General features: G+C 39.0%; 1 protein-coding gene across 1 annotated transcript in view; it reads left to right on the forward strand.

Moving 5' to 3' along the window:
* The first annotated feature begins 438 nt into the window (after positions 1-438).
* The window catches only part of itga2.2 (integrin, alpha 2 (CD49B, alpha 2 subunit of VLA-2 receptor), tandem duplicate 2), a 46,172-nt gene continuing 22,629 nt past the window's right edge, over positions 439-23,981 (forward strand). The window contains exons 1-4 of the mRNA XM_063014017.1: positions 439-484; positions 5,877-6,000; positions 19,396-19,520; positions 22,529-22,620. Of these exons, the coding sequence (XP_062870087.1) occupies positions 439-484; positions 5,877-6,000; positions 19,396-19,520; positions 22,529-22,620 (387 nt within the window). The remainder of the gene's footprint in view (positions 485-5,876; positions 6,001-19,395; positions 19,521-22,528; positions 22,621-23,981) is intronic.

Raw genomic sequence — 23,981 nt, forward strand, 5'->3', positions numbered from 1 at the left:
TTAGTTTGTTTTTTATTGTATAATAAGAATATGGGTATATTTTGCTTGTATATATTTATTAGATGATAAATGTTTCATTGTTTTTTTTTTCAGCTTAAATACTTTCATTTCTTAAAGATTTCATTTCAATCAAACCCTTGTAGGCTATATGATCACCAATATCCCATCTGAATTATTTTGGAAATCACTAAGGCTGAGCTAAGATAGTCCTAGTGGGGTTTAATTATGTTTTGAAAAGTCTGGACGCTGTTTAAATCCAACTTCAATGACTTTTCTCAGCCATTGCATCTCGTGTGAGAGAAGTGAGCCTCTGTGAACAGACTACTGAGCTTTTTAGAGCAATCTGGCAACCCTGCTGTAGTAGAGCACAGTTATTTGTCAGACCGCAGACCGCTGCTCCTCAACACTCCTGCACTACAGCAAGGAGCAAAAGTCAACATGGACTTAATGAACCGAGTCTTGGCGCTGTTGCTGCTCATTACAGGTACAAGTTTGACCAGTTTACCTCTAACTACAAGTGTAGATTTAACTACAATGTATTTTTAGCAGAAGCAGAAGTTGAAATTAGAGGGTGGACAGGTGTGTAAGTGATTTACCTGTCTGGACAGAATTAGTTTGTTGTATAAATATACAGACTGTATATATAGATGTTAGATATAGATATATAACATGCTTTTAATTAAGTATGTATAACTGTATAGAATTAAACATAATGAAACACTACATTAAACATGTTACACCTTACCATAAAAATGCAAAATAACGTGTAAACTAAATTAACATGTCACATTGTGTCTGCATCAGGATTTATTGACTTGACTTGTAGTTGCATGTAATGCTGTCTGTATGTTTGTATCTCATTTTTTTCTTCCTGCATGATTGTGGTTTTAAGGTTTTTTATTTGAAATGGCACAAACATATCAACAAATTGTTATCAGACATGACTGGAAGTAGCAGCAGTTTTATAATAGAATCTGCCAGAATATTAAGACAAGCTTGAAAAGTGATTCTAGAGTGCCTACAATCAAGCATGTTAATGAATTTTATTTTTAAATAATTTAAAAGTTGAGATAAGTGCATGAGTTCTGACTTTTTTTTACATTAGGAACTTTTAACCACCAGGGTTTAGTTTAACAATGCAGAATTTACAGTTAATTTCTGATATATAATCCAAACTAAAGATTTGTAATATATAAACACCACCATGCATAGATACCCCTGTATATTCTATGTGCCACATTGGGTGTTTAATTCTACCTTTGAATAAAGATTGCATCTCAGGATATTAAATTAAACTAAACAAAACTGGTCTCTGTATAATGACCCCTATATTAAAACAAGTCTCCTTAACTTAATGCCCTTACCTTGTTTGTTTACACCTTGTGCTTTGTTCCGTTGCAATGCTGCCAGTGTGCACACGATTATTGTGCACATGGCATTTGTTTGATCAGATAATTTAGTTGGTATTGAGCAATAATTTTTGTTTTTTAAAAGCTTTCAAAGCTCAAACTTCAAGACTGAAGAAGTTATTATATAATTTAAACAGGCTGCCTATGTGGCTCAAAACTGCAGCTTAAATGTGCTGTTTGTAAATTGTAACTTTAAATGGTCAGTCTGGGCAGATATAAATCAAGTCCCACTGCAACACATTCTCGATTCATTGAGAAAAATGTACAAAGCAGCGCGCTACACTGTCTTATCCGGCTTACTGACAATAAAGCATCCAGTCAGCTGGAACTATATTGGAACAGAATCAGCAGGGTCGGATGGTCTGATCTCATTCCTTTCCTCTCCGTCTGTCTGTTCGACCTACTGCTTGACCCTTCCATTGCATTCCCTTTCTGTTCATGCTTTAATGTGGTCCGTCTTTTCTCTGACCCCCCCAGTCCTCCAGCTCCAGCTTCCAGCTTCTTAGTGTTGCTGTTGTATTCGCAGGCTGAGTTTAAGAGCTCTTTGTGTGACTTGAGTCTCTATCTCAAAGGACGGCTGAAGTCAAACTTATCGAATAGACACGTGTCACGTTTCAGCTGCGTTCTCACACTTCTTTTTGTTAATGCTTGGAATAAAATGAGCTACTGCAGTGTTTTACACTTCTGCAGAGCTTGAGAAATTGAAGTTAGGTCTGAGGTTTTTCTTGCATTTAGGAGCTTTATGATAAAAGTGTTTTATGTCATGCAGTTAGGCAACAGAATAATCAGTAAGAATCATAACTGACATGACCAATAATATTGGGACACCTTGCATTTCCACTCTTACATTTATAGTCAGCATCTCTTGAGAATGCACGGGTGCTCACAGTGGTCCAAAGAGGGACAAGAAATAAACCGCCTACATGTGGCTGGGCAGCCAAGACTCACTGATGCCAGAGGACATGAATTCTATGGCATCTGGTACAGACCAGCAGAAGAGCTACTGTGGCCCAAATTGTAGATAATTTTAATACTGGTAATTAGGTGAATGTCACAAAACACAGTGGGTGTGTTCAAAAACCTAGTGAGCTGCCATGCTGTTTTACTGCCTACATAGGCAGCTGCCTCAGTAGAGAGGATTCTAATAAGTCAATGACTTATAAGTCAGGTTATTCGAACGCACTATTTAGACAGAGATTCCATCGGGTTTCGTGTTTAGCATTTAGCATCTTGCCATTAAAACCAATGGATTGAGGTAGCACAGCACGCTAAAATGTCGATATAACAACTCCCTTCATGTACCGATAACGGTTACATTTCCTGACAAGGGAGAGCGGAGAAGCTCGCCTGTGATTCCAGTTGGTGATAGATGGTGTAGTGTGAAACCCCCTATCACCGATCAGTCATGTAGTGTGAAATACACACCGACTGAAAGACTCCTGAGTGCAAGAGATTCAGTCGTGTAGTGTGAACTGTACAGCGGCCCGGGAAATCAGAAAGTCGTGTAGTGTGAACTTGGCATAAGGCAGCATCGGATGCTCACTCATTCTTGAGTCAAAATAACATTGAAATATTAAGATGCCTCAGTAGTGAGGATATTAAGGCATCTAGGATTTCGAACAGCCTCCTTCTCGGGAGCACGCACAGGATGACGTAAAATGCTGCCTATGTAGACAGCTCACTAGCTTTTCAAACACACCCAGTGTGTCTAACCCTTATGTGTATAGGGCTGCATAGTCACAGGTCAGTCAGTGTGTCCAAGCTAACTCCTGTCCACCTTTGAGAGCACCTGCAATGGGCACACAGGCATCAGAACTAGACATCTGAGCAATGAATGGTCTGATGACCATCATTTCTCCAACATTACTAAGAATGATACCAGGATGGACTCTAAAATGATCCACCTCAAAATGTACAAAAGTTGGAGGACCTGCTAATGATGTCCTGGTACGAGTTATCACAGGACTCTTCTGATGTCTTATGGAGTTCATGTCCCGGTAGGTCAGAGCTGTTTTGACACCATATTAAGCAGGTGGTTCTAATGTTCTTGCTCATCATTGCTTGACTCTTTATATGCGTACGGTTCTATGTGTGAATCCACTGTAGGCTGGTGTAAAGAAGCAGACAGTAACTGCACTCATGTCTGAGTGCAAAATGCTCAATAAGGCAATTAGAAGTGTTAATCAATAATACAGATAATACAGAGCCTGAAAAACCAATAAGAATTTAAAGCAGCTTGATTGTCCGGTCTTCTGTTTGTTGGTCTCATTTGCCAACCAAGGTACTCTTGAAATTTTTTGCCAGAACCAAAGTTTCGAGGCACTGATATTATTCCTGTCCCACTTTCATTGTCCAGCTTTTACATCCATAAAGAACCACAGAGAAGACCATACTCTGGACAATTCTGATATTTGTTTGGAGAGACAAATCATTACATCTGAAGATCAGTTTGTGATGCATTTCCTGATTGCAGGATCATTTGCTATTAATAATTGATCCAAGTAGACACAAGCCGTCCACCACTTCAACATAATTTCCATTAGTTATTGTTTTTTTGTGTTGTCATGATGATACATATAGAAGGTGTTTCATCAATGATGTTTCATCCACCAGTTTGGAATCCTTAATGATCTTTAAAATCCTTAATCTTCCTCTGGTCCTGCTTCTCTCATTATATGTTTAGTGTATGGCTTGAACAGGAAGGCTGACAGAATGCAGACTTGTCTGACTCCTTTGCCAGTGTGGAACCAGCCAGTTTGTCCATTTTCTGTCATGATTGTGGCTTGTTGATCATAAGGTTCCTCATTAGAATGATGATATTTTGATACTCTTGTATTCCCATCTTGGGGACAATCCATTATTTTATGTGATCACAGTTAAAATCTTTGCTGTAGTCAGTGAAGCACATGTTGACTTTCTTCTTAAATGACTTTGCTCAGTAAATTACGGTGATTCAGTGGGTAGCACTGTCACCTCACAGCAAGAAGGTCCTGAGTTCGATCCCCAGGTGGGCCGGCCCGGGTCCTTTCTGTGTGGAGTTTGCATGTTCTCCCCATGTCTGCATGGCTTTCCTCTGGGAGTTTCTGGTTTTCTCCCACAGTCCAAAAACATGCAGTCAGGATAATTGGAGACACTGAATTGCTCTATAGGTGAATGGGTGTGTGTGTGTATATATGTGTCTGACCTGCGGTGGACTGGCACCCGTCAAGAGTGTTATTGTGTGCTTTGTGCCCATTGAAAAGCTGGGATAGTCTCCCTAAACAACACCGCCCCCCTTCCCGGCGTGACCCTGATTGGATAAGCAATTAAGAAAGTGAGTGAGAAGTCTATCTCATATAAAATCACACACTATAAAATCTCACCTCAATTTTTTTTATTACTAAAATACGTAATTTGATGTGTCATGATAGTACACAAATTGTACTTGAACTAATAAAATCAAAACAGCTCATAACTTTTGTCTTCTTTGATTTCTCAAGGTTTATTCTGAGGTTTGAAGCACTTATTGTGCTGCCCTGGCAGCAGGTACCATCCCAAACTGATGGATGACCATAGAGGTCATTAACTTCCACAGGATACCTTATGAAATTAGTAGCTTTAGTAGCCGTTCCTTCAGGAGGGGGTACTGTGACGGGCATACCTGCTGTGTAGCTTGGGGGGGGGGCAGATTACAGTATCATGCCCACTTGCCATGCCACTAATGGCTTACAAAAGCTTTTACCTTACTTTGTTCTTTGAGATATATTAAAATGCTTACTGTGAGCCACACCTTCTTGTTCTTTATCAGTGCCTGACCTCACTAATTCTCTTTTGACTGAACAGGCACAGGTTCCTATAGATATTTCAGATGTCAGTTCATTCTAAACTTTATGCCATTATACATTATACATGTTGTTTTTATAGAGAACAGTGCATCGTGTTGTGTTTTCAGCCACTGACCACAAATATGTCCAAAGATAGTGTCATAGAAAAAAGTGGAAGCTGCAACGTACATTTTAAAGCAGCAGGTTAGACTGAACCATGAGCTGTGGTTATGCTGCAGATGAGGTTCTAGACTATTAAAAGGTCGCTAGTTAACCATTAAGTGCTTGCATTGCATTTGGTCACAATTAGAAGTTGCTTTGGATAAAAGCTTCTGCTAAATACTGTGAATGTAAATGAATGAATGATCATGTGAATCGCTGCAGTACTAATATTAATTATTATAACAACAATAATAATATATCACTGATTGCTTCAAAAGGCCTTAGTATGGTAAAATGCACCACATTTATACAGATATAAACATGCACATACACAGGAGGCTGATAAGGGTAAAAATACACACCCACAGGGGAAACCAGAGATTCATGCATGTCTATGCATGCAACTAAAATGGATCCCTTTCATTTATTTGGTGTTATATATGTGTGTTTGGTGCAGGTTTGGACTTGCTGTGTAACACTGTGTGTGTCTGTGTTTCTGCAGGTTGGAGCGTCAAACAATCTCAGGAATTTAATGTTGGGACATCAGGAGCCAAAGTTTTCTCAGGTCCTGCAGTAGAGGAGTTTGGTTACACAGTGCAGCAATTCAGCAATCACCTGGGTAAATGGTAAGCTGTGCATGTGTCTGTGGGAGTGATCTCGGGTTCTGTAGCCACAAAGCTTATTTCTGGAAAAGTGAAATGCAATAAAAACATGAATCTGTGATTTATTTATTTATTCTCTTGAATCATTATTTAATGGCTTAAAGTGTAGTTATTGGAAAAGGTTGATGTAACACAGTGGTAAACATGCCTCTGTCCCAACTAATCTGAGAGCTAAAATTGTAGATTTGTTCATACAGTGAAACCTTGATTTAACGGATTAAAAGGGGGGAACACTGGTCCGAAACAGCAAGGTTTCCAGGGGGTGTGAAGATATATGCGAAAACACAGCACTAAGGTCCACATGCACATATGATAAACTGTAAAACAAAAAAATGTAAATCGATACATAAATATGTAACGTAAAACCTGTAAATAAATATTAAAATTGGTGTACTGTACTACTGGGATAGAAATTTAATTTACCTTGTGTGGTGGAGGAGATTGAGATTGTACAGTGGGGACTCAGAATTTCTATTAATCTGAGTCTGAAACATTGCTGGTGGCTACTGGAGCATCGCTGGTGCAGAACTAAACACTAGAACTTGTGAAAATTAAGCATAAAACACCCTGAGAGAAAGGCGAGAACGAAGCGAGCCTTCAGATAAAACTACGCCTGTCACTCATGTAAACAGCTAGCAGACGATTACTGAGGTACTGGTCCTGGTATGCTTCTTGTGGAAATATTTAACAATTGGACATGATGCCGCTCAGGTTTCGCAGTGGTAAAATACGCTAGCACACCAGAGATGGGTTTTCTAATACATCGTATCGAAACTCTGCCACCCGGAACTGCAAACAGCTGTGAATGGCTGTTGTTCATAGGGTTAGGGGCAAGCCGGATCATGGGTCCTCATAACTGGTGCAATTAGACCCCTGCTGGCTAATTGATGGCACCTGAACAGGGCTGAGGAATAATGCTGATCAGGGTGTGGCTCTCTGTGCACAGTGCTGATTGTTATATATAAACACAACTCGTGCAGGTGAAAAATGCGGTCTGTACTGAATACGTGCCGGAGGGGCCGTGTGTCAGTTGAGAACGTGGAGTCAGCGGTGGAGGGTTAAATCAGTGGAGGATGCAATCAGGGTAATTGGACACGACTAGATTGGGGAGAAAATTGTGGGTAAAAGGTTGGAAAAATAGAAACATGGACATGACATTTAGGACATTTCCAGATTTTGAACATTAAATCCGAAATCCGTTAAATAGAGGTCCGTTAAATCGAGGGTCCAGTGTATTTGCAAAATACTAAATCACAGATTCTTGTTTTTTATACGTTACAAAATTTTCCAACGGTCCAGAAAATAGGGTTTGTAATGCTCTGAAACAATATGATGTACACCGTAATACTTAATCAATGGTCCTATAAACAGCCAACAGTTTAATATAATGTGATTAAATATTGTGGAATTAAAATACATGTAGGATGTGAGATGACTGAGAACACTGGAGCCGTGCAGTGAGGGTCCGATTATTCAGCACCTGTAACAACAGCTAGAAAAACCTCTCACATCACTTCCAGTCAGTCATTGTCTCTCTGGGTTGTTTATTTCAGTACCCTGTGTGTGAGCGTGTGGGTTTATTTGAATTGTGTTGCGTCCCACTTTTAGATTCAGTGGGTAGCCACCCCCTTCCAGATACCCTGGTACCCCTCCTACCCTCACACACACACAAACACACACACAAACACACAAAGCATCTTCCCACAGACCTGTTCATATCTGTCTGAAAATGCATGTGAACATTATTTAGCCACACTACTGTGAAACTTGACATACTGGGAAACCACACACTATAGAGACGTTAGCAGGGGAAAAATAACCCAGGCTGACCGCTTGTTCTGTTTCTGCTTTGCCACACATACAGATGTAATGAAGCAGTTACAGAATAAACTGGAAAAGTTGCCTCGAAGCACATGAAGATGAGTAAGAAATTAAAGTGCTGGGTTTAACCTGCTGTCTAGATAAACATTAGTTATAGTTGTCACAGGGTTAGCTCAGCTTATCCCAGTAATATCCCACCACTAACCTCCACACAAATATTAAATGGATTCTGTTCTGAATTTATGGTCAGTTATTCTTTAAGTACTGAAAATCTTTAAATCGTGTCTGAAGCACTTTAATCTTCCATTGATTCTTGATAATTTGGGTTATTGGTGCAGCTAAACTAGAGTGACCATGTTTTGTTTTTTTAAAAAAGAGGACGCCTGGTCCGGGGAAGGAAGTGTGTGTGTGGGTCCACCATGGCAGTGTGTATGGGGTAGAGGTTTAAATAGTTGACAAATGAGTCAATAACCATCCAGCTGTGTTATTGAACTTATGTAAATATACAGCTACTCTTTAACAAGTGCCTTTGTGGTCAGATAATGATATTCCTTCACATTCAGCATTAAGCCCTAAACAATAATAACAACAAATTAAAAAACAGTAGTCACCTATGAGTAAAAATCCCTTTATTTTTTAGTTTCTTTGATGCATTGTACAATCTTAACAGCCAACTTATTAGCAGTGTTTTTAACTTTAATATAATTTACTTTAATTACTTGCTCACATCAGTAGAAACCCAGCAGTAAAGTGTGTCTTCTAGTGCTTGCTGAGCAATTTTCACAGAATGCAGCGGCATCAAGGTGTTGACAAGAGCCTCTGTGTTAGTACGTGCACATGAAAATATTCGCGCTGTTTCAGAATCAGGGAAAGACAGACATGCAGTCCATTGACACAGAACAGCGAGTGCAGTCTAGAAAAGCCAAATCCAGGACACTTTTGGTGATTTAAAAATCATTTTTAGGTCCTAAAAAGAGGACATGTCTGGGAATAAGAGGACGTATGGTCACCCTAGCTAAACACTGTTGACGTTTTAAATCTTTAAGTGGCATTCAATACACTGCAGTATTGCTCCATCACAAACTTGCTCTTTACCAGTAGCTCCGTTACCATCAGGAATATAATAAATAAAATTCCATGTATTCTGCATAGAATAAAATGTATTAATGAAATATATAAATTATGAGAGAAATTTTACTTCTATGTGTAGTCAGAGATACCAACAAAGCAGTGCAAGGGAGTCTGGCAAATATAGTCTGCACTACTACATTGTAGCACATCTAATAAAACAATACATGAGCTCTGAAACTACCAAGAACTGCCAAAAAACTATTTTTACTAAACATTTATTTAAATCAAGTGAAGTGATATTTATTTGTGTATACTGCTTTTTACAGTGAACACTTTTCTAAAGATGATTTACAGAAATCCAGGTCCAGTGTGCGACTATGTGTTTTTAATCAGTAAATGACGACACAATCAGTACAGAACTTCTTTGACTTGCAGTGTTGTTTTAGTCCTAGATTGGTGTTTGTGTAGAGAGAAACAAATATGACAGTTTTGGATGAGAGCTAATAGCCACGTTTGGCTTCTCTATATCTTACACAGTTGTGAATGAATAATTTCAGTAGAATTAGCACCATGCATGGGTCATCAACATGTATCAGCTCATTATTTTTTTTTAAATCATAAGAGTAACTTCTTGTGAATTCATCCTCACAGAGGCCACACCAAATGTACAGTGCCCGACATGAGCTCAGCCTTATTATGCCTGTCCTAACCTCTGACATCTTACAGAATGGCTATTCGGACACTTCCTGTGGCGGGTGTAATGCTGTTGATTAAGCCGTAGCTCTGTCTCTGTAGAGCTTATCTTGAGAGAAACTAGTTCCTTTCTTTCATGGTTTCTTGCGTGCAGTTGATACACTAGAAGTGACGTGGACAATCTACAGAATATTCTTTCAATTAAAGCGTCCATACTGAAGTATTATTTGTCTTAAACTTAGTGTTAGTGGTGTTAGTGGTAGTAGCCAAAATATTCCAAGTAAATATGCCAACAGTGCTGTAAAGAATGAATGCTCTCTTTTTCTGGTTACCTCTGTTATTACAGCTTTGTTCCATTAAACAAAACATAAACTTAGACAAAGTAAACTTGAGTGAAATACTTTTTGTAAAACCTTTTCTAAAAATTACATATACTTGGAAACAAAGCTCATCAAATAAGAAATTGCATGTATTGAGCATGTATTAAGCAGCATCGGCTGTAACAGAACACTTTCTATATTCTTTTGATTTGTCTTTCATATAGCTGTAAAGGAAATTGTAGGTATCTATGTTTTTGTGAGTGAGTTATACCTAATAGGGCGGCACGGTGGCTCGGTGATTAGCACTGTCACCTCACAGCAAGAAGGTCCTGGGTTCGATCCCCAGCTTGGACGGTCCGGGTCCTTTCTGTGTAGAGTTTGCATGTTTTCTCTGTGTCTGCGTGGGTTTCCTCAGGGAGCTCCGCATTCCTCCCACAGTCCAAAGACGTGCAAGTGAGGTGAATCGGAGATACAAAATTGTCCATGACTGTGTTTAACATTGAACTTGTGAACTGATAAATCTTGTGTAATGAGTAACTACCGTTTCTGTCATGAATGTAACCAAAGTGTGTAAAACATGACGTTAAAATACTAATTAATAATAAATAAATACCTAATAGACTTTAGCATCTGAGTTTCATTTTGCTATTAAGTTTGCTATAAAGTCAGGGTGTTGACTATACTACAGAACCAAAGCTTTAATTCTGTTTATTTCAGTCATTTAGATGTAAACATGCCCTTGTGTTTTGAATCACTGCTTTGCCACATACCAAATTTAACCTCGGATTTAGCTCACGGACAGATTATGCTCTGTTTTCCTTAAAAATAGACTTATGATCTGAATTAATATTTTCCTTACAGCAAGTCATCCAGGCCCTAAACATTATTCTAAAAATTCTGGGGTTTACTGAGATGTTTTTTGTAAATATCAGGCCTGTTTATTTCTGGAGATTCTTGAAGCCGAGCTTTTCTTCATGTCTTTATAGAGCTTGCTTTGTACACAGAGGCACAGTCATGCTGGAACAGAAAAGGGCCTTCCCTAAACTGTTGTTGCCACATTGGAAGCATAGAACTTCTATTATATACATTTTTTTTTACAAATGTTAGCAATTGTTGTGGCTGGAACACATGAATTCAATAATTAGGAGGTGTCCCAACACTTTTCTCCTGATAGTGTTAGTCTCAAGCCCAGATAAATAGGAGGGTTGTATGATGAAGGGCTTCTGGTGTAAAAAAAAACTGGCCAAATCAAATAAGCAGATGAATGATCCACTGTGGTGAAAGGCGAAAGGAATCATTTACCGTATATAAAGAGCGTCCAGAAAAGCTGGAAGATTTCCCCAGCAAACTGGCAACACAAGAGTCCGCCTAGAAATGTTTGTGACTTCATCCAGAACTCCATTCATGGTGTAAGCTTCCTGTTTTATCTTTGTGGACGCTTTATTATTCACAGTTATTTTGAGCCGTCTAAACATTTCGAAACTGTGAGTGGTGCACAATGTTTTACAGGTTATGATGCAACAGTCCTCAGACACTTTATGTTTGCTAAAACGAGTCATTTCCTGTTCTGTTGTGGAGTATGTTTAGTTTGAGGGATGATCTCATGAAGTCTTGGTTAACCTGAGTGTTTGACACTGACTCACACATTTGTATACACACTCACACTCGCACACATTCACATACACTCCCAGCATGATGCGAAGGCAGGAAGCAGAAAATAATCTGTGTAAAAAGCTTGAAAAATCAGAAATTGTAATAATAAGTAGGGCAGTTGTAGTTTGTTTGTTTATTAGGATTTTAACATCATGTTTTACACTTTGGTTACATTCATGACAGGAACGGTGGTTACTCATTACACAAGATTCATCAGTTCACAAGTTTATATTAAACTCAGTCATGGACAATTTAGTTTCTCCAATTCACCTCACTTGCATGTCTTTGGACTGTGGGAGGAAACCCACACAGACACAGGGAGAACATGCAAACTCCACATAGAAAGGACCCGGACCGCCCCACCTGGGGATCGAACCCAGGACCTTCTTGCTGTGAGGCGGCAGTGCTACCCACTTAGCCACCGTGCCGCCCTAGGGCAGTTGTAGCCTAGTGGTTAAGGTATGGGACTAGTAATTAAAAGGTTGTTGGTTCAAGCTCTACCACTGCCAGGATGCCACTGTTGCCACTTAAACAAGGCCCTTAACCTTTAATTGCTTAGACAGTACGCTGTCACAGTACTGTAAGTCGCTTTGAATAAAAGCATCTGATAAATGCTGAAAATAACTGTAAATTATTATGTCCTGCATATTTACACGTTTACAAAGTTTAATTCTATCAGGGCAGGTTATTAAGCATCAAATGTCTGTGTGTGGAGGTGAATCATATAAAGGGGAATTAATTCACTTATTCCAGGATTTAAGAACCAAGTCACACACAGCTGATGATTCTGTAAGAACAGTGTGATTCAGCTGTTACTGTCTGGCAGTAAAAAAACTGTGTAAAACAAACAGCTTTAAACAAAACGATTGCTAAAGCGTGTTAATAATGAGTTGACTGAGGATAAGCAGACACTGTTAGCAAGCTAGGTTGCTATATTGCTATATGCTAAAAATGCTATAGTAAAAGTGGGGGCTCTTTAATTACTAACCAAACTGGCAGGTGTTTGTTCTGAATACTCAAGAGAACAGATATTAAGCTTGTGGTATTAAGTTTATTTACACCAACATATAATAAACTTTTTACTATCTCGTGTTGTGTAACCCTGACATATAAACAGCTGTATAATATTACGTTAGATGAGAATAAAATACCTTTCAGTAGAATTGTTTGTCTTCAGAACCCATTTTCCACAAAAAAAAAAAAACTTTAAGAATTTAACAATACTGAGGCAATAAAATCTGTTTAGCCGGTGATTCTGTTCACACAACAATAAAGGAATAAAAATCATACTACAATATGTACATTTGCAGTGATATAGTACTGCTTAAGTATTACATTTACTGACTATCTAGATGTTTACCAGAGTATTTGTATTATTATTGCTGCCACTTATAAAGATATACTCTTCTTACTATACTTACTGGCATACTTTTAAAAAAATGCCAATTGGTGTTAATCACTTACAATTTAATTTGTCAGTTTTAAAACCCTGATGTAGCTCTATTTGTGTTGCAGTTAATCATACAGTATGTTAATCATGACCAGTCTTTACACATAATGGCTTTTAAAGTTGTTGAGCATTTTGTATACTGTGCTGTACAAAAGTAATTACCCCCTGTGTTATTGCATGGTTGATGCATACATGGGATCTCACTAAACTACAACAAGTGGTTAGGGTACTTGACTAATACTCAGAAGGTTTCTGGTTCAAGTCCCACCACCACTGGTCCCTGAGCAAGTCCCACCACCACTCTTGGTCCCTGAGCAAGGCCCTTAACCCTTAGTTATTTAAATTGTATTCAGTGGTAATTGTGTGTTTCTTTGAATAAAAGCGTTCACTAAATGCTATAACTGTAGTTAAGATAGTTATTCAACACCAATATGACTCATAAACTTTTTGCCATATTAGTTACTCAATCAGTTGATAAAGCAAACTTAATTGTTAATCAGCTAGAACAGACCCAGTTAATTTTAGCCCTGTAAAAATGAGTCTTACCAATATTAAACTGTACCATCAAAGTCCAGCAGTTCTACAGGAACACTTTACTTGTTCAAAGAAAACGAAAAATGGGTTAAAACACATTTTAAAATGTAATAAGTCACTTTTAGGGCTCTAGGACTCCAAACTAAAGTGAGAGATATTGTGTTAAAATATAGAAAATGTAGTGTTTTAACAGGTTTGAATCAGTGGGAATAGACTCCCCTGTGTTTAAAAGGCATTCTTTTATAACTTGTTTAGCTGACCTGCCAAAACCCACTAATTAAAATTTAATTGAATATGCTGATAAGTTGTACAAAAATGTCAAGGGATCTAAATCCAGTGTACATTTCCATGTTTGAATTACTGTCTGCAGTTCAGTATAACAGCATAAAGTGTTTAATAAGCGTTTAAAGCTGGATTTATGAATGTCATGTGTAGTTATTGACATAGACGACTCTTATAGGCCCATGTAAAATTTACAATGACTTGATCATTTCCATAAGATGGTTGCACACGGATCCTCAAATCAAAAGCAGACAATGTGATTCACATGGAAGATAGGGTGTCATAACACACTTGGATGTAAGAGTAAAGACTTTATGTGCCTTTATCACACCTATGAACACTTCCCTCTTGCTTGTTCCCTATTGGGGTAATCCCCATAAAGAAGTAGTTTGGAAAAAAATAAACTTTACTTACTCATTCCACCTGTGGTACATATAGCTGATCAGCTGAGACACATACTGAGTCTGCAGTCTAAAGATGTTTGTTTAGTGTTGCACTAGTACTATAGCAACCAGTTTTGCATTGTGCATGACTAAATCAACACGTGTTTAGAAAATATTGTTTCGGGGGGGAAAAAACCCCCGTTATACACCTCATCTGTGTTAATGGTACCTTTACACAAATGGAAGTCACCCATGCAGTTGCTCATAACAGTCTTGATGGTCCTTTTTTGTCTCTGGCACAAAGAACTCAATGTCTGTTTTTTTCCCAAAAACAAGCTGAAACATGAACTCATCTGACCACAGTACACGTTTCCACTTTCTTTCGGTCCATCTGAGATGAATTTGTGTACTGCAGAACTTGGCAGCAATGTATAGCACTGACGTATGGCTTTCTCTTTGCGTAATAAAGGTTCATGTTGCATTTCTTGATGCAGCGATGGACTATGTCTGAGTAATGTTTAGAACAAATAATGTTTGGCTTGGAAGAATATTAATGAACTAATTATTAGTTTGTTAGTTCTTTAGAGTATTTAACTGACAAAACTACAAAGAAATTATTTAATAAAATTTTATTTTTCTGACCGACATAATTGTATTTTTAAAATATAAACGATTTTTGAATTCGTCTTGCTTAAATACACATGCACTAACCAGGAAAATACGTCTACATGATGGCAGCGTACGTCTCTTTAAAATCATAGTATACTTCTCTGTGTTAATGGTACCCTCACAAGCCACCCATGCCTATAATGCACCACCATACCACAACAGATGCTTTTTGCATCTTTTAGTTTTGCAACAAGGTGATGCAACAATACAAAAAAAAAACATGCATAGAACATGTACTTGTGCTTACCCAGTCCGCTTATCCCACCCTTCCCACCACTGTCCACTTCCCTGTAACCTAAACCATTGTCAGGCATGATGTCAAAAGAGAGAGGGGAGAGAGTGAATAAAAAAAACCTTTCTCCAGTATAGCAACTTATTAAGTATCAGTAGTATCCCCTCTATATAAGCATGGCATTTTTGAGACTTTGATGAGGCCATTTATGAACCATTGATAAGAGCCAAGGAACAGCACACCCTGACACTGACACAATCTTTACTTACACTCAGCATTAGCTCAGCACACTGTCGTAATCGTTAGCCTGGTAATTGCATGTGCACAGAAACACACTATCATACCAACACTGCTTATTACAGTTAGTGTTTTTTTACATTCCAATCCAGTGAAATCCTTTTAACACTACGTTACACACTGGAGGCGTCGTTTCTGAGCACAAGTAATCACCAGCTTACAGTCAGCACAGTCGCACAATCTACCAATTACTGAAAACACCAGAGGTGCTCGGCAAGCAGGCTACGACACATCTCAGTTAAATCGTTATAAACGGACACACACAGTCAGGCACAGTCATGTCTTATTAAAGGTTACCAAGCTAAAGATCATTAACTCAGTTTAATAACAACTTTCATAATAATATTACACAGTGTAAAATAGTGCAAAACTTATGCTAATAACTACTAAGTAATAATACACAGTGTTATAGCTGCCACCACTCAGCAAGACTCGGTTACACAGATTGTATCCTGCCTTATTTGTAAGTCACTTTGGATAAAATACGTCTGCCAAATACCAAAATGTAAATTCGTGTTGCAGGGCAAGCTACCAACACTCAGCTAAAAGGTTATAAAGGTAATGCCTGATAACTTGGGTCTTGGAGTATATAGTGACCCAGGCTAAAAGCTATTGCTACAAATTACAATTAGGCTGCACCAGAGATTGTTTACTACAAAGCCAAAATGGTGACATTCCTTATAAATAAAATCCTTATTCATGGACAATACTTAGTAAGGTGTGGGAATGAGATTATTAAGTTAATAAGCCATGGGAATGAGATATGCAAAGATGATATATCTGGGATTGAGTTAAAACTTGGTTATTAGGTTACCTAAAGCAGAGCTCACCTTTCTTGGACAGCCGTATACATGAATCCCCTGAAAGTAAATACAGTGTATCACAAAAGTGAGTACACCCCTCACATTTCTGCAGATATTTAAGTATATCTTTTCATGGGACAACACTGACAAAATGACACTTTGACACAATGAAAAGTAGTCTGTGTGCAGCTTATATAACAGTGTAAATTTATTCTTCCCTCAAAATAACTCAATATACAGCCATTAATGTCTAAACCACCGGCAACAAAAGTGAGTACACCCCTTAGTGAAAGTTCCTGAAGTGTCAATATTTTGTGTGGCCATCATTATTTCCCAGAACTGCCTTAACTCTCCTGGGCATGGAGTTTACCAGAGCTTCACAGGTTGCCACTGGAATGCTTTTCCACTCCTCCATGACGACATCACGGAGCTGGCGGATATTCGAGACTTTGCGCTCCTCCACCTTCCGCTTGAGGATGCCCCAAAGATGTTCTATTGGGTTTAGGTCTGGAGACATGCTTGGCCAGTCCATCACCTTTACCCTCAGCCTCTTCAATAAAGCAGTGGTCATCTTAGAGGTGTGTTTGGGGTCATTATCATGCTGGAACACTGCCCTGCGACCCAGTTTCCGGAGGGAGGGGATCATGCTCTGCTTCAGTATTTCACAGTACATATTGGAGTTCATGTGTCCCTCAATGAAATGTAACTCCCCAACACCTGCTGCACTCATGCAGCCCCAGACCATGGCATTCCCACCACCATGCTTGACTGTAGGCATGACACACTTATCTTTGTACTCCTCACCTGATTGCCGCCACACATGCTTGAGACCATCTGAACCAAACAAATTAATCTTGGTCTCATCAGACCATAGGACATGGTTCCAGTAATCCATGTCCTTTGTTGACATGTCTTCAGCAAACTGTTTGCAGGCTTTCTTGTGTAGAGACTTCAGAAGAGGCTTCCTTCTGAGGTGACAGCCATGCAGACCAATTTGATGTAGTGTGCGGCGTATGGTCTGAGCACTGACAGGCTGACCCCCCACCTTTTCAATCTCTGCAGCAATGCTGACAGCACTCCTGCGCCTATCTTTCAAAGACAGCAGTTGGATGTGACGCTGAGCACGTGCACTCAGCTTCTTTGGACGACCAACGCGAGGTCTGTTCTGAGTGGACCCTGCTCTTTTAAAACGCTGGATGATCTTGGCCACTGTGCTGCAGCCCATTTTCAGGGTGTTGGCAATCTTCTTGTAGCCTTGGCCATCTTCATGTAGCTCAACAATTCGTCTTTTAGGATCCTCAGAGAGTTCTTTGCCATGAGGTGCCATGTTGGAACTTTCAGTGACCAGTATGAGAGAGTGTGAGAGCTGTACTACTAAATTGAACACACCTGCTCCCTATGCACACCTGAGACCTAGTAACACTAACAAATCACATGACATTTTGGAGGGAAAATGACAAGCAGTGCTCAATTTGGACATTTAGGGGTGTAGTCTCTTAGGGGTGTACTCACTTTTGTTGCCGGTGGTTTAGACATTAATGGCTGTATATTGAGTTATTTTGAGGGAAGAATAAATTTACACTGTTATATAAGCTGCACACAGACTACTTTTCATTGTGTCAAAGTGTCATTTTGTCAGTGTTGTCCCATGTAAAGATATACTTAAATATCTGCAGAAATGTCAGGGGTGTACTCACTTTTGTGATACACTGTATATAATTCTGAATGCTTTATGTTAGCTGTGGCCAAAATAAAAGGATGTCTGTTCTGTTTGTTTTTGTTTTCTACTTGTACTGTTAATTCTTAGTTCTTTGTTGTAGTTTGCTACTGGGGCTTTATTTTCTTTCTGGATCAATAAAGTATCTATCTATCTATCTATCTATCTATCTATCTATCTATCTATCTATCTATCTATCTATCTATCTATCTATCTATCTATCTATCTATCTATCTATCTATCTATCTATCTACAGTATATGTCTGTCTATCTATCTATCTATCTATCTATCTATCTATCTATCTATCTATCTATCTATCTATCTATCTATCTATCTATCTACAGTATCTGTCTGTCTGTCTATCTATCTATCTATCTATCTATCTATCTATCTATCTATCTATCTATCTATCTATCTATCTATCTATCTATCTATCTATCTATCTATCTATCTACAGTATCTGTCTGTCTGTCTGTCTGTCTGTCTACAGTATCTGTCTGCTGTCTATCTATCTATCTATCTATCTATCTATCTATCTATCTATCTATCTATCTATCTATCTATCTATCTATCTATCTATCTATCTATCTATCTATCTATCTATCTATCTATCTATCTATCTTTCTTTCTTTCTTGTGACCACACGTTATTCTTATTTATACAAAATGTCACTAAACAAAACATATCATTTAGCCTATGGTGGCAAAAGATGCTCCTACTTTCTCTTTGTCCATGTGATCAGCAGCAAACTTATGTTGAGCTATAAGTGCTGACTTTAGAGCAGAAGCTTTGTCTTACAAAGCAGCTTTTAAGTCAATAAACTGGGGAATGTTTCATCATTTTTACAACTAGTAAGTAAGACATGTTTTGGTGTTTCTCTAAATTATATTAAATTATATAATTTAGAAAAATGTTTTCCTAGCACAGGGTGATATTTTACTTACCTTGGCGAAGTACCAAGTACTTTATTTTGTATTTTATTAAACTAACCCTGTTTATATGGGCTCAGAGAAGTTATCAGCTGTAGTTAATAACAATCAGTCAATAAAATCAAAGAAATTAATAAAACATTAATAGAACAGTGCAGTTTTAAATTACACAGACTGTTTCACCACTTCGAACATAGAGTCTAAAATGCTGTATGTATTTTCTGACCCATTACATCATGCATATTTAGACAACCCACAAAAAAGTTACAAAAAAATATTAAAGGACCCATGTTCATTAAAATGTTTACTACAAAACGTGTTCCAATCATATAGTCAACAAAGTTCAGGAGTGCCCCGACTTCCATGTCCCTTAAAAACTTTTAAAATGAACATTTCACAATACAAGATGTTTTGTGTAGAATGAAGCCTGAAACAAGAACAAGCTAACATTAGTCTCTTTTTTCCCAGTGTGTTTAATGTTTTGTTTGGGTCTTTGTGTTGCAGGTTACTGGTTGGCTCTCCATGGAGGGGATTTTTGGGCGAGGATATGAGCAGAAACAGGAAGGGAGACGTATATAAATGTTCAGTTTCAGGATCTACGTCCACTTGTGAGAAACTCAACCTACAGAGTGAGTTCATTCATCTACGGTTTCCTTCAAATGACCTCCTGTGTTCTTAATTAGTCATAACCTGATATTTAAAGGTACTAACAATAATGACAGTTTGGTAAAGCATCTTTAGATTATCAGCATTAACATTTTTTGTAACAACTGTTTGATTCAAAATGCCACCCATTTCCAGCTCATCTTCCCAGCACACCAGTCCAAACAACATTCATGCTGCCGGTCCTGGAACTGACATACAGTATTTGGTGTATGTAGTGCAGTGTGATTGTAGATTAGACTTTTTAACAACAATTTAGCTGCCAGTGGGTCCCAAATAATTACAAAATATTTTTGAAAGGCAGAGGTTCAGTGGTTTGGGCAATAAGGTAATAGTTAAAGGACTTGTGATTAGAGGGTTGCTGGTTTAAGCTCCACAACCGCCAATTTGCAAATATTGGCCCTTGAACAAATCCCTTAATCCTTAATTGTTTGAGTTGCTTAAGTTGCTTTGGGAAAAGTGTCTTGTTATTGTACAACCCCAAATCAGTAAAGATAAGCAAAAAAGTGTCTCTTACATTTACTTTGACTTTTATTTCACTTCAGACAGCATGAACCCAGGATATTTCATGTTTTGTCTGGTCAACTTCATTTCATTTGTTAATATACATTTCAGGGCGGCACGGTGGGTAGCACTGTCGCCTCACAGCAAGAAGGTCCTGGGTTCGATCCCCAGGCGGGGCGGTCCGGGTCCTTTCTGTGTGGAGTTTGCATGTTCACCCCGTGTCTGCGTGGGTTTCCTTCGGGAGCTCCGGTTTCCTCCCACTGTCCGAAAACATGCAGCCAGGTTAATTGGAGACACTGAATTGCCCTATAGGTGAATGGGTGCGTGTGTGCGTGTGTCTGCCTTGTGGTGTCCAGGGTGTTACTGTGTGCCTTGCACTCATTGAAAAGCTGGGATAGGCTCCAGCACCCCTCCGCTACCCTAACTGGATAAGCGGTTAAGAAAGTGAGTGAGTGATATACAGTGTATCACAAAAGTGAGTACACCCCTCACATTTCTGCAGATATTTAAGTATATCTTTTCATGGGACAACACTGACAAAATGACACTTTGACACAATGAAAAGTAGTCTGTGTGCAGCTTATATAACAGTGTAAATTTATTCTTCCCTCAAAATAACTCAATATACAGCCATTAATGTCTAAACCACCGGCAACAAAAGTGAGTACACCCCTAAGAGACTACACCCCTAAATGTCCAAATTGAGCACTGCTTGTCATTTTCCCTCCAAAATGTCATGTGACTCGTTAGTGTTACTAGGTCTCAGGTGTGCATAGGGAGCAGGTGTGTTCAATTTAGTAGTACAGCTCTCACACTCTCTCATACTGGTCACTGAAAGTTCCAACATGGCACCTCATGGCAAAGAACTCTCTGAGGATCTTAAAAGACGAATTGTTGCGCTACATGAAGATGGCCAAGGCTACAAGAAGATTGCCAACACCCTGAAACTGAGCTGCAGCACAGTGGCCAAGATCATCCAGCGTTTTAAAAGAGCAGGGTCCACTCAGAACAGACCTCGCGTTGGTCGTCCAAAGAAGCTGAGTGCACGTGCTCAGCGTCACATCCAACTGCTGTCTTTGAAAGATAGGCGCAGGAGTGCTGTCAGCATTGCTGCAGAGATTGAAAAGGTGGGGGGTCAGCCTGTCAGTGCTCGGACCATACGCCGCACACTACATCAAATTGGTCTGCATGGCTGTCACCCCAGAAGGAAGCCTCTTCTGAAGTCTCTACACAAGAAAGCCCGCAAACAGTTTGCTGAAGACATGTCAACAAAGGACATGGATTACTGGAACCATGTCCTATGGTCTGATGAGACCAAGATTAATTTGTTTGATTCAGATGGTCTCAAGCATGTGTGGCGGCAATCAGGTGAGGAGTACAAAGATAAGTGTGTCATGCCTACAGTCAAGCATGGTGGTGGGAATGCCATGGTCTGGGGCTGCATGAGTGCAGCAGGTGTTGGGGAGTTACATTTCATTGAGGGACACATGAACTCCAATATGTACTGTGAAATACTGAAGCAGAGCATGATCCCCTCCCTCCGGAAACTGGGTCGCAGGGCAGTGTTCCAGCATGATAATGACCCCAAACACACCTCTAAGACGACCACTGCTTTATTGAAGAGGCTGAGGGTAAAGGTGATGGACTGGCCAAGCATGTCTCCAGACCTAAACCGAATAGAACATCTTTGGGGCATCCTCAAGCGGAAGGTGGAGGAGCGCAAAGTCTCGAATATCCGCCAGCTTCGTGATGTCGTCATGGAGGAGTGGAAAAGCATTCCAGTGGCAACCTGTGAAGCTCTGGTAAACTCCATGCCCAGGAGAGTTAAGGCAGTTTTGGGAAATAATGGTGGCCACACAAAATATTGACACTTCAGGAACTTTCACTAAGGGGTGTACTCACTTTTGTTGCCGGTGGTTTAGACATTAATGGCTGTATATTGAGTTATTTTGAGGGAAGAATAAATTTACACTGTTATATAAGCTGCACACAGACTACTTTTCATTGTGTCAAAGTGTCATTTTGTCAGTGTTGTCCCATGAAAAGATATACTTAAATATCTGCAGAAATGTGAGGGGTGTACTCACTTTTGTGATACACTGTACATTTCAGGCCTGCAACACATTCTAAAAAAGGTTGGGACATTTAGGGCTAGTAATGACGTACCAAAACTAAATAATGATGTAATTTCAAACAATAATCAAAGTCAAATGAATGGAAACTTAAAATATTTTATAGATATTTTATTACCACCAAAACAGACCTTAAGGGTCACAATTATTCGACCTGGTTCAGGATTTATATGAAACACAATATGCTGCTGTCACCCAAACCAATGAGCTGGGCTGATTTTTGTCGTACTAACAGCTCTTGACAGCCAACATTTCTGTACAGATTGAATCTGTTGAGCTGATTTCTGAGATTATTTGTTACACGTCTGCTTTATATTAACTACTTACCTTTTTTTCAGATTCTGTGAAGATTCCAGCTGTGGAGAACATCAACATCAACATGAGTCTGGGCCTGACCCTCACACGAATCACCAAAAACAATGCATTTATGGTAAACCTGAACCCAATACTGGATTTAAAATCTAAACAGATCTAACAGTGTTTATTCATTTATTCAGCTCATGAGGTTATTTTAAAGAAAAAGTTCTTGTGCTAAGGTTTGATCTGTGTAGTGAATGCTGCGCACAACAAATTATTTTTACATGCTGTGTGCTTTATGTATGGAGCTTTATGGCTGAGCTGTTGTTGCTTCTAGATGTTTTAGCTTGACTAGTCTTGGGTCACTACTCATATTCTAAACTGGGAAACATGACTGGGAAAAGACTTTACAAAATTTGGCTATTAACATAACTTAAACTGAGTGGCTACTTTCACAGCTTTCTGAACATAATAGTTTAATCTTACGCCTTGTAAGTCTATCATGGTATCAAACAATGATAATCATATAAATACACACTTGGTACACAAAGTATTTAGACTCCTCAAATTCTTAGCACATTTTATTGTTGTAGAGCTGATTTTGAATGGATTTAATTGTTTTTATCAACCAATTTACCGGTAATCACCCATAATAATGTAGTGGAAAATTTTAGAGTTTAGAGTTTTTAAAAATCAAAATCACAATCTTTTATTATTTTATTATTTTTATTTTATGCATTTTCTCAATTTTTACCCAATTGCGTTATGCTTCCTCTCCACTGATGCTGACCCCCGCCCCTGATTGAGGAGAGAAACTGACACACGCCCCCTCCGACACGTGTGCAGTAGCTGACTGCATTTTTTTTCACCTGCACGAGGCGAGTTCATACGTGATCAGGCTTGTGCATGGAGAACCACACCCTGATCAACATTATTTCTCCACTCTGTGCAGACGCCATCAGTCAGCCAGCAGAGGTTGTAATTGCATCAGTTATGAGGTCCCTATCCGGCTCACCACCTTGTATGAACAACAGCCAAATGTTGTTCATATAGCTGCTCAGCCCAGAGCTGAGATCTGATACGATGTATTCGAAATCCCAGCTCTGGTGTGCTAGCGTGTTTTACTGCTGCGCCACCTGAGCGGCACAATTTTTTATTATTAAAAGTATTCAGACTCTTTATTGTGGCACTCCAAATTGTGGTCAGATGGATCCTGTTTGCTTTAATTATCGTTGACAGATGTTTTGTCCACCTGCAATTTGAATTGGTTCAGCATAGTTTAGAAAGGCCCAGACCTGGCCGCATCTGTAAGATGAATCCAGCCAAAAACTGCAACATCCTTAAAAATCTTTCTACTTCACCTGAAGCATATAACCAAAACAACACTGGAGTGGCTTTAAGGCAATATTTAACATTTCCTTCAGTGGGCTAGCCTAAATCCAGACCTAAACACTATTAAAACCTAAAGTTGGCAGTTTAAGTGTCTTACAACAC

Source organism: Trichomycterus rosablanca, chromosome 18, assembly GCF_030014385.1.
Source record: "Trichomycterus rosablanca isolate fTriRos1 chromosome 18, fTriRos1.hap1, whole genome shotgun sequence".
In the NCBI taxonomy this organism is placed as follows: domain Eukaryota; kingdom Metazoa; phylum Chordata; class Actinopteri; order Siluriformes; family Trichomycteridae; genus Trichomycterus; species Trichomycterus rosablanca.